Source organism: Rhinoderma darwinii, unplaced genomic scaffold (genome assembly GCF_050947455.1).
Source record: "Rhinoderma darwinii isolate aRhiDar2 unplaced genomic scaffold, aRhiDar2.hap1 Scaffold_721, whole genome shotgun sequence".
NCBI lineage: Eukaryota > Metazoa > Chordata > Amphibia > Anura > Rhinodermatidae > Rhinoderma > Rhinoderma darwinii.
The window spans coordinates 8,291-20,455 of record NW_027464282.1 but is presented as its reverse complement, the minus strand read 5'-3'; the positions used below and the strand labels follow the sequence as shown (position 1 = coordinate 20,455).

The 12,165-nt window shown below is 48.6% G+C and overlaps 1 protein-coding gene across 1 annotated transcript in view; it reads left to right on the top strand.

The window, feature by feature from the left end:
* Positions 1–8,830, top strand: part of TFR2 (transferrin receptor 2) — a 37,246-nt gene extending 28,416 nt beyond the window's left edge. Inside the window, exons 14-17 of the mRNA XM_075849252.1 lie at positions 6,854–6,938; positions 7,034–7,261; positions 7,645–7,785; positions 7,872–8,830. Coding sequence (XP_075705367.1) covers positions 6,854–6,938; positions 7,034–7,261; positions 7,645–7,785; positions 7,872–8,105 — 688 coding nt within the window. The 3' untranslated portion in view covers positions 8,106–8,830. The remainder of the gene's footprint in view (positions 1–6,853; positions 6,939–7,033; positions 7,262–7,644; positions 7,786–7,871) is intronic.
* Positions 8,831–12,165: the final 3,335 nt, after the last annotated feature.

Here is a 12,165-nt window from a genome sequence, read left to right as displayed (position 1 = left end):
TCCTGATACCTCCTCACATGTAATCTCCTGTCCACAACCTGTCCCCTCCATACATCTCTACCATAATCTCCTGATACCTCCTCACATGTAATCTCCTGTCCACAACCTGTCCCCTCCATACATCTCTACCCTAATCTCCTGATACCTCCCCACATGTAATCTCCTGTCCACAACCTGTCCCCTCCATACATCTCTACCCTAATCTCCTGATACCTCCCTCACATGTAATCTCCTGTCCACAACCTGTCCTCTCCATACATCTCTACCCTAATCTCCTGATACCTCCACACATGTAATCTCCTGTCCACAACCTGTCCCCTCCATACATCCCTACAATAATCTCTTGATACCTCCTCACATGTAATCTCCTGTCCACAACCTGTCCCCTCCCTACATCTCTACCCTAATCTCCTGATACCTCCACATGTAATCTCCTATCCACAACCTGTCCCCTCCATACATCTCTACCCTAATCTCCTGATACCTCCCCACATGTAATCTCCTGTCCACAACCTGTCCTCTCCATACATCTCTACCCTAATCCCCTGATACCCCTCACATGTAATCTCCTGTCCACAACCTGTCCTCTCCATACATCTCTACCCTATTCTCCTGATACCCTCACATGTAATCTCCTGTCCACAACCTGTCCTCTCCATACATCTCTACCCTAATCTCCTGATACCTCCCCACATGTAATCTCCTGTCCACAACCTGTCCTCTCCATACATCTCTACCCTAATCTCCTGATACCTCCTCACATGTAATCTCCTGTCCACAACCTGTCCTCTCCATACATCTCTACCCTAATCTCCTGATACCTCCTCACATGTAATCTCCTGTCCTCTCCATACATCTCTACCCTAATCTCCTGATACCCTCACATGTAATCTCCTGTCCACAACCTGTCCTCTCCATACATCTCTACCCTAATCTCCTGATACCTCCCCACATGTAATCTCCTGTCCTCTCCATACATCTCTACCCTAATCTCCTGATACCTCCTCACATGTAATCTCCTGTCCACAACCTGTCCTCTCCATACATCTCTACCCTAATCTCCTGATACCTCCTCACATGTAATCTCCTGTCCTCTCCATACATCTCTACCCTAATCTCCTGATACCCTCACATGTAATCTCCTGTCCACAACCTGTCCTCTCCATACATCTCTACCCTAATCTCCTGATACCCCTCACATGTAATCTCCTGTCCACAACCTGTCCTCTCCATACATCTCTACCCTAATCTCCTGATACTCCCCCACATGTAATCTCCAGTCCACAACCTGTCCTCTCCATACATCTCTACCCTAATCTCCTGATACCTCCCCACATGTAATCTCCTGTCCACAACCTGTCCCCTCCATACATCTCTACCCTAATCTCCTGATACCTCCTCACATGTAATCTCTTGTCCATAACCTTTCCTCTCCATACATCTCTACCCTAATCTCCTGATACCTCCCCACATGTAATCTCCTGCCCACAACCTGTACCCTCCATACATCTCTACCCTAATCTCCTGATACCTCCTCACATGTAATCTCCTGTCCACAACCTGTCCCCTCCATACATCTCTACCCTAATCTCCTGATACCTCCCCACATGTAATCTCCTGTCCACAACCTGTCCCCTCCATACATCTCTACCCTAATCTCCTGATACCCCTCACATGTAAGCTACTGTCCACAACCTGTCCTCTCCATACATCTCTACCCTAATCTCCTGATACCTCCCCACATGTAATCTCCTGTCCACAACCTGTCCTCTCCATACATCCCTACAATAATCTCCTGATACCTCCTCACATGTAATCTCCTGTCCACAACCTGTCCTCTCCATACATCTCTACCCTAATCTCCTGATACCTCCTCACATGTAATCTCCTGCCCACAACCTGTCCCCTCCATACATCTCTACCCTCATCTCCTGATACCTCCTCACATGTAATCTCCTGTCCACAACCAGTCCCCTCCATACATCTCTACCCTAATCTCCTGATACCTCCCCACATGTAATCTCCTGTCCACAACCTGTCCCCTCCATACATCTCTACCCTAATCTCCTGATACCTCCTCACATGTAATCTCCTGTGTACAACCTGTCCCCTCCATACATCTCTACCCTAATCTCCTGATACCCCTCACATGTAATCTCCTGTCCACAACCTGTCCTCTCCATACATCTCTACCCTAATCTCCTGATACCTCCTCACATGTAATCTCCTGCCCACAACCTGTCCCCTCCATACATCTCTACCCTAATCTCCTGATACCCCTCACATGTAATCTCCTGTCCACAACCTGTCCTCTCCATACATCTCTACCCTAATCTCCTGATACCTCCTCACATGTAATCTCCTGCCCACAACCTGTCCCCTCCATACATCTCTACCCTAATCTCCTGATACCCCTCACATGTAATCTCCTGTCCACAACCTGTCCTCTCCATACATCTCTACCCTAATCTCCTGATACCTCCTCACATGTAATCTCCTGTCCACAACCTGTCCTCTCCATACATCTCTACCCTAATCTCCTGATACCTCCCCACATGTAATCTCCTGTCCACAACCTGTCTTCTCCATACATCCCTACAATAATCTCCTGATACCTCCTCACATGTAATCTCCTGTCCACAACCTGTCCCCTCCATACATCTCTACCCTAATCTCCTGATACCCTCACATGTAATCTCCTGTCCACAACCTGTCCTCTCCATATATCTCTACCCTAATCTCCTGATACCTCCTCACATGTAAACTCCTGTCCACAACCTGTCCCCTCCATACATCTCTACCCTAATCTCCTGATACCTCCTCACATGTAAACTCCTGTCCACAACCTGTCCCCTCCATACATCTCTACCCTAATCTCCTGATACCTCCTCACATGTAATCTCCTGTCCACAACCTGCCCTCTCCATACATCTCTACTCTAATCTCCTGATACCTCCCCACATGTAATCTCCTGTCTACAACCTGTCCCCTCCATACATCTCTACCCTAATCTCCTGATACCTCCTCACATGTAATCTCCTGTCCACAACCTGTCCCCTCCATACATCTCTACCCTAGTCTCCTGATACCTCCCCACATGTAATCTCCTGTCCACAACCTGTCCTCTCCATACATCTCTACCCTAATCTCCTGATACCTCCTCACATGTAATCTCCTGTCCACAACCTGTCCCCTCCATACATCTCTACCCTAATCTCCTGATACCCCTCACATGTAATCTCCTGTCCACAACCTGTCCTCTCCATACATCTCTACCCTAATCTCCTGATACCTCCTCACATGTAATCTCCTGCCCACAACCTGTCCTCTCCATACATCTCTACCCTAATCTCCTGATACCTCCTCACATGTAATCTCCTGTCTACAACCTGTCCTCTCCATACATCTCTACCCTAATCTCCTGATACCTCCTCACATGTAATCTCCTGTCCACAACCTGTCCCCTCAATACATCTCTACCCTAATCTCCTGATACCTCCCCACATGTAATCTCCTGTCTACAACCTGTCCTCTCCATACATCCCTACCCTAATCTCCTGATACCTCCTCACATGTAATCTCCTGCCCACAACCTCTCCTCTCCATACATCTCTACCCTAATTTCCTGATACCTCCCACATGTAATCTCCTGTCCACAACCTGTCCCCTCCATACATCTCTACCCTAATCTCCTGATACCTCCCCACATGTAATCTCCTGTCCACAACCTGTCCCCTCCATACATCTCTACCCTAATCTCCTGATACCTCCTCACATGTAAACTCCTGTCCACAACCTGTCCTCTCCATACATCTCTACCCTAATCTCCTGATACCTCCTCACATGTAATCTCCTGTCCACAACCTGTCCTCTCCATACATCTCTACCCTAATCTCCTGATACCCTCACATGTAATCTCCTGTCCACAACCTGTCCTCTCCATATTTCTCTACCCTAATCTCCTGATACCTCCTCACATGTAAACTCCTGTCCACAACCTGTCCCCTCCATACATCTCTACCCTAATCTCCTGATACCCCTCACATGTAATCTCCTATCCACAACCTGTCCTCTCCATACATCTCTACCCTAATCTCCTGATACCTCCTCACATGTAATCTCCTGTCCACAACATGTCCTCTCCATACATCTCTACCCTAATCTCCTGATACCTCCTCACATGTAATCACCTGTCCACAACCTGTCCTCTCCATACATCTCTACCCTAATCTCCTGATACCCTCACATGTAATCCCCTGTCCACAACCTGTCCTCTCCATACATCTCTACCCTAATTTCCTGATACCTCCCCACATGTAATCTCCTGTCCACAACATGTCCTCTCCATACATCTCTACCCTAATCTCCTGATACCTCCTCACATGTAATCTCCTGTCCACATGTCCTCTCCATACATCTCTACCCTAATCTCCTGATACCTCCCCACAAGTAATCTCCTGTCCACAACCTGTCCTCTCCATATATCTCTACCCTAATCTCCTGATACCTCCTCACATGTAATCTCCTGTCCACAACATGTCCTCTCCATACATCTCTACCCTAATCTCCTGATACCTCCTCACATGTAATCTCCTGTCCACAACCTGTCCTCTCCATACATCTCTACCCTAATCTCCTGATACCCTCACATGTAATCTCCTATCCACAACCTGTCCTCTCCATACATCTCTACCCTAATCTCCTGATACCTCCTCACATGTAATCTCCTGTCCACAACATGTCCTCTCCATACATCTCTACCCTAATCTCCTGATACCTCCTCACATGTAATCTCCTGTCCACAACATGTCCTCTCCATACATCTCTACCCTAATCTCCTGATACCTCCTCACATGTAATCTCCTGTCCACAACCTGTCCTCTCCATACATCTCTACCCTAATCTCCTGATACCCTCCACATGTAATCTCCTGTCTACAACTTGTCCCCTCCATACATCTCTACCCTAATCTCCTGATACCTCCTCACATGTAATCTCCTGTCCACAACCTGTCCTCTCCATACATCTCTACGCTAATCTCTTGATACCTCCTCACATGTAATCTCCTGTCCATAACCTGTCCCCTCCATACATCTCTACCCTAATCTACTGATACCTTCCCACATGTAATCTCCTGTCTACAACCTGTCCTCTCCATACATATCTACCCTAATCTCCTGATACCTCCTCACATGTAATCTCCTGTCCACAACCTGTCCCCTCCATACATCTCTACCCTAATCTCCTGATACCTCCTCACATGTAATCTCCTGTCCACAACCTGTCCTCTCCATACATCTCTACCCTAATCTCCTGATACCTCCTCACATGTAATCTCCTGTCTACAACATGTCCTCTCCATACATCTCTACCCTAATCTCCTGATACCTCCTCACATGTAATCTCCTGTCCACAACCTGTCCTCTCCATACATCTCTACCCTAATCTCCTGATACCTCCCCACATGTAATCTTCTGTCCACAACCTGTCCTCTCCATACATCTCTACTCTAATCTCCTGATACCTCCTCACATGTAATCTCCTGTCCACAACCTGTCCTCTCCATACATCTCTACCCTAATCTCCTGATACCTCCTCACATGTAATCTCCTGTCCACAACCTGTCCTCTCCATATATCTCTACCCTAATCTCCTGATACCTCCTCACATGTAATCTCCTGTCCACAACCTGTCCTCTCCATACATCTCTACCCTAATCTCCTGATACCTCCTCACATGTAATCTCCTGTCCACAACCTGTCCTCTCCATACATCTCTACCCTAATCTCCTGATACCTCCTCACATGTAATCTCCTGTCCACAACCTGTCCTCTCCATACATCTCTACCCTAATATCCTGATACCTCCTCACATGTAATCTCCTGTCCACAACCTGTCCTCTCCATACATCTCTACCCTAATCTCCTGATACCTCCTCACATGTAATCTCCTGTCCACAACCTGTCCCCTCCCTACATCCCTACCCTAATCTCCTGATACCTCCTCACATGTAATCTCCTGTCCACAACCTGTCCCCTCCATACATCTCTACCCTAATCTCCTGATACCCTCCACATGTAATCTCCTGCCCACAACCTGTCCCCTCCATACATCTCTACCCTAATCTCCTGATACCTCCTCACATGTAATCTCCTGTCCACAACCTGTCCTCTCCATACATCTCTACCCTAATCTCCTGATACCTCCCACATGTTATCTCCTGTCCACAACCTGTCCTCTCCATACATCTCTACCCTAATCTCCTGATACCCTCACATGTAATCTCCTATCCACAACCTGTCCTCTCCATACATCTCTACCCTAATCTCCTGATACCTCCTCACATGTAATGTCCTGTCCACAACCTGTCCTCTCCATACATCTCTACCCTAATCTCCTGATACCTCCCCACATGTAATCTCCTGTGTACAACCTGTCCCCTCCATACATCTCTACCATAATCTCCTGATACCTCCCACATGTAATCTCCTGTCCACAACCTGTCCTCTCCATACATCTCTACCCTAATCTCCTGATACCCCTCACATGTAATCTGTCCACAACCTGTCCTCTCCATACATCTCTACCCTAATCTCCTGATACCTCCTCACATGTAATCTCCAGTCCACAACCTGTCCCCTCCATACCCTGCTGCCACTACTATCGGATGAACAGCTTCTACCCTCGCCACCGGTCTCCATCCCTCTTCCCTTGTAGATTGTAAGCCCTCGCGGGAAGGCTCCTCTCTCCTTCTGTACCAGTCTGTCATTCTTCAAGCTCATGTTTATTGAATTATTGTAATTAGTACCAATGTCCCCCCTAATGCTCCTGACCAGATCCCTTTTGTCTATAGCATTGCTCCTCTTCAGAAGGACACCAGCGCCTTTGCTTTTACTGCATTTGCCGGGGTTCCTGCGCTAGAATTTTCATTCGTTGAGGTAACCACTCCATTCTGTTCTGTATCTCTACTGTTCCTCACACACATCTCCACACTATGGTATTAATGGTTCTGTAATGTTCCCATGTCCTCCAGGGCTCGGTGCCATATAAATTCCTGGACACAAAACGGGACACATATGAAAATCTGAATGAAGTCATGCACGGTCGGCTACCAACGGTCGCTCTTAGTGTGGCAGAAGCCGCTGGACTTTCTCTGATCAAACTTTCCCACGATCACATTCTTCCCCTGGATTACGCAGCGTACAGCGATGTTCTACTGAAGCACCTGGTGAATCTACAGAAGTATCAGAAGAAGCTGAAGGTGAGTTAGCCATGTCTATAGCGTGAAGCACCAGACGGAGGTTCCTCAAAACTTTGTACAGTAGTCCGACGGGAGGGAATTGGTGAAAACGCAAAAGCAAAGCCTCCTGACAAGTGGCCCGGTGGGTAAAGGCGGCCACACGTGTTACAGTCCTCATAAATCACGAGATGGAGGGAGGGGGCTCGACCACAACATATAGCAACTGTTGGCAGGGATGTTACCGACTGTCCAGGCTTCTGTCTTCCTTGTCCTCATCACAATAGGTGTAACTCCACGCGTCATTTGGCACATTTCCTTAAACCCCTGCAGAACTGTCTGCTTTCAGGAGAGTTGGGGGGGGGGGGTACTATTGACATCATACAATGAACTCTTCTGTGTTGCAGTCGCGGGGTCTCACTCTTGATTGGCTGTATTCTGCCCGGGGTGATTACACTCGAGCAACGCAAAGACTGAAGAAAGCCATCATCCAGTCCGATATCCACAACGAGAAGGTCATCCAGTTCTTCAACGTTCAAATTATGAGGGTGAGTGACTTCTATGGGTTTATCGGCACCGTCTCTCGAGTGAGATTTGTTGCTGATCTTGAAGTTGTCCCCGTTCTCTTCTACAGGTGGAGTTTTACTTCCTATCCCAGTACGTATCCGCCATTAGTTCTCCGTATCGCCACATCCTCTTAGGCCGAGGCGAGCATACCCTGGAGGCTTTGATGGAACATCTCAGTCAAGACCAGAACGATATTAATGACAGTGATCTGCGAAAGCAAATTGCCCTCTTCACATGGACCTTGGTGGGGGCGGCAAACGCCTTGAACGGGGAAGTGTGGGAGGTTCAAAGGAGTTTCTAGACCCCAGAAAATGTTTGACCCCATAATGATGACTTTCCGCCTGGTGTATTTCTTAATTTATCAGTGACAGTGCTCACTATAAATGTTGTCGCTCCCCTTTGGCTATAGCAGGTGCCAGGACTGATGAAGTAATTCCTATCAGCGACAGGGCTCGCTATACTTTACTGTTACAACTTCGTTATCTGGTGTCATTTAAAGGGGAATTCTTTGTACACATATCTCCTCCATGAGTCCTAGAAGAAAAGGGGCAGCAGTATTCTGCAAAGTGCAGAGCCCTCTTTAGTGCCGCTGGGAAATCTGTGAGAGTTCACGACAAGGCGTTATGGATTATAATGCTGCTTTACTGCAAGTGACAGATATCTCCCAGCAGCAGCTAATGGCTTTGAGTTCTCTACGTAGCCCCGTCAGTATGCGAAACTCACGGACTCCAGCCAAGGTTTTATGTCTACTTGGCATGTGAGGAAAAGGAGGAGGAATTCCCCTTTAAGATAAACTTGTTGCTTCTACTAAGGTGTATTTGGCTGCCGCTTTCCTCTTGCTGTTTGTACTTCTCTACAGTTTATGATCATGTTATTGTCCCTAGTGCGGAGAAGTTGTTCATCACGGTTTGTCACTGACAGTGCTCAGTAGAACTGTACGTTGTTGTGTTTGACTGATATTTCCCGGTAACATGACTATGGATCTATGTGATCACATTTTCTATTAAAAGTCCAGCGCTTTGATAACACGACTTGAGGTCTTCATTTCTGCGTAGGATTCAATCTATAATGAAAACCTAAGTACCTACCACTCTTGTATATTACACCATGTAATTACAGCCTCCTTACTAGCACCAGACCGGACCTCCATCTGCTATCAGAGCAACATGATTTGTTCTTGGCTTGGATCCACAGGGTGCTGGTGCCTATGCAGCCATCAGCGGACACTGAGCTCATTGTCATGTACAACGATCAGCCATAACATTAAAACCTCTGGCCTAAAATTGTGTAGTCACCCCTGTGCCGCCCGTACAGCCCTGACCCACCGAGCCCTGGACTCCACAAAGACGTCTGAAGGTTCCGGTGGTCTCTGGTACAAGTCGTCTGAAGGTTCCTGAGGTCTCTGGTACAAGACGTGTGAAGGTTCCTGTGGTCTCTGGCACAAGACGTCTGAAGGTTCCTGAGGTCTCTGGTACAAGACGTGTGAAGGTTCCTGTGGTCTCTGGCACAAGACGTGTGAAGGTTCCTGTGGTCTCTGGCACAAGATGTCTGAAGGTTCCTGAGGTCTCTGGTACAAGACGTGTGAAGGTTCCTGTGGTCTATGGTACAAGACGTGTGAAGGTTCCTGTGGTCTCTGGTACAAGACGTCTGAAGGTTTCTGTGGTCTCTGGTACAAGACGTGTGAAGGTTCCTGTGGTCTCTGGCACAAGACGTGTGAAGGTTCCTGTGGTCTCTGGCACAAGATGTCTGAAGGTTCCTGAGGTCTCTGGTACAAGACGTGTGAAGGTTCCTGTGGTCTATGGTACAAGACGTGTGAAGGTTCCTGTGGTCTCTGGTACAAGACGTCTGAAGGTTTCTGTGGTCTCTGGTAAAAGACGTCTGAAGGTTCCTGTGGTCTCTGGTACAAGACGTCTGAAGGTTTCTGTGGTCTCCGGCACAAGACGTCTGGAGGTTCCTGTGGTCTCTGGCACAAGACGTATGAAGGTTCCTGAGGTCTCTGGTACAAGACTTGTGAAGGTTCCTGTGGTCTCTGGCACAAGACGTCGGAAGGTTCCTGAAGTCTCTGGTACAAGACGTGTGAAGGTTCCTGTGGTCTATGGTACAAGACTTGTGAAGCTTCCTGTGGTCTCTGGTACAAGACGTCTGAAGGTTTCTGTGGTCTCTGGTACAAGACGTCTGAAGGTTCCTGTGGTCTCTGGTACAAGACGTCTGAAGGTTTCTGTGGTCTCTGGTACAAGACGTCTGAAGGTTTCTGTGGTCTCCGGCACAAGACGTCTAGAGGTTCCTGTGGTCTCTGGCACAAGACGTGTGAAGGTTCCTGAGGTCTCTGGTACAAGATGTCTGAAGGTTCCTGAGGTCTCTGGTACAAGACGTGTGAAGGTTCCTGTGGTCTCTGGCACAAGACGTCTGAAGGTTCCTGAGGTATTTGGTACAAGACGTGTGAAGGTTCCTGTGGTCTCTGGCACAAGACGTGTGAAGGTTCCTGTGGTCTCTGGCACAAGATGTCTGAAGGTTCCTGAGGTCTCTGGTACAAGACGTGTGAAGGTTCCTGTGGTCTATGGTACAAGACGTGTGAAGGTTCCTGTGGTCTCTGGTACAAGACGTCTGAAGGTTTCTGTGGTCTCTGGCACAAGACGTCTGAAGGTTCCTGAGGTCTCTGGTACAAGACGTGTGAAGGTTCCTGTGGTCTCTGGTACAGGACATCTGAAGGCTCCTGTGGTCTCTGGTAAAAGACGTCTGAAGGTTCCTGTGGTCTCTGGTACAAGACGTGTGAAGGTTCCTGTGGTCTCTGGCACAAGATGTCTGAAGGTTCCTGAGGTCTCTGGTACAAGACGTGTGAAGGTTCCTGTGGTCTCTGGCACAAGACGTCTGAAGGTTCCTGAGGTCTCTGGTACAAGACGTGTGAAGGTTCCTGTGGTCTCTGGTACAGGACATCTGAAGGCTCCTGTGGTCTCTGGTAAAAGACGTCTGAAGGTTCCTGTGGTCTCTGGTACAAGACATGTGAAGGTTCCTGTGGTCTCTGGTACAAGACGTCTGAAGGTTCCTGTGGTCTCTGGTACAAGACGTCTGAAGGTTTCTGTGGTCTCCGGCACAAGACGTCTGGAGGTTCCTGTGGTCTCTGGCACAAGACGTCTGAAGGTTCCTGAGGTCTCTGGTACAAGACGTGTGAAGGTTCCTGTGGTCTCTGGTACAGGACATCTGAAGGCTCCTGTGGTCTCTGGTAAAAGACGTCTGAAGGTTCCTGTGGTCTCTGGCACAAGAGGTCTGAAGGTTTCTGTGGTCTCTGGCACAAGACGTCTGACGGTTTCTGTGGTCTCTGGCACAAGACGTCTGACGGTTTCTGTGGTCTCCGGCACAAGACGTCTGAAGGTTTCTGTGGTCTCCGGCACAAGACGTCTGAAGGTTTCTGTGGTCTCCGGCACAAGACGTCTGAAGGTTTCTGTGGTCTCCGGCACTAGACGTGTAAAGGTTCCTGTGGTCTCTGGTACAAGACGTGTGAAGGTTCCTGTGGTCTCTGGCACAAGATGTCTGAAGGTTCCTGAGGTCTCTGGTACAAGACGTGTGAAGGTTCCTGTGGTCTCTGGCACAAGACGTCTGAAGGTTCCTGAGGTCTCTGGTACAAGACGTGTGAAGGTTCCTGTGGTCTCTGGTACAGGACATCTGAAGGCTCCTGTGGTCTCTGGTAAAAGACGTCTGAAGGTTCCTGTGGTCTCTGGTACAAGACATGTGAAGGTTCCTGTGGTCTCTGGTACAAGACGTCTGAAGGTTCCTGTGGTCTCTGGTACAAGACGTCTGAAGGTTTCTGTGGTCTCCGGCACAAGACGTCTGGAGGTTCCTGTGGTCTCTGGCACAAGACGTCTGAAGGTTCCTGAGGTCTCTGGTACAAGACGTGTGAAGGTTCCTGTGGTCTCTGGTACAGGACATCTGAAGGCTCCTGTGGTCTCTGGTAAAAGACGTCTGAAGGTTCCTGTGGTCTCTGGCACAAGAGGTCTGAAGGTTTCTGTGGTCTCTGGCACAAGACGTCTGACGGTTTCTGTGGTCTCTGGCACAAGACGTCTGACGGTTTCTGTGGTCTCCGGCACAAGACGTCTGAAGGTTTCTGTGGTCTTCGGCACAAGACGTCTGAAGGTTTCTGTGGTCTCCGGCACAAGACGTCTGAAGGTTTCTGTGGTCTCCGGCACTAGACGTGTAAAGGTTCCTGTAGTCTCTGGCACTAGACGTCTGGTGGTTCCTGTGGTCTCTGGCACAAGACGTCTGAAGGTTGTCTTCGGCACAAGACGTATGAAGGTTCCTGTGGTCTCCGGCACTAGACTTCTGAAGATTCCTGTTGTCTCTGGTACAAGACGTGTGAAGTTGCTGTG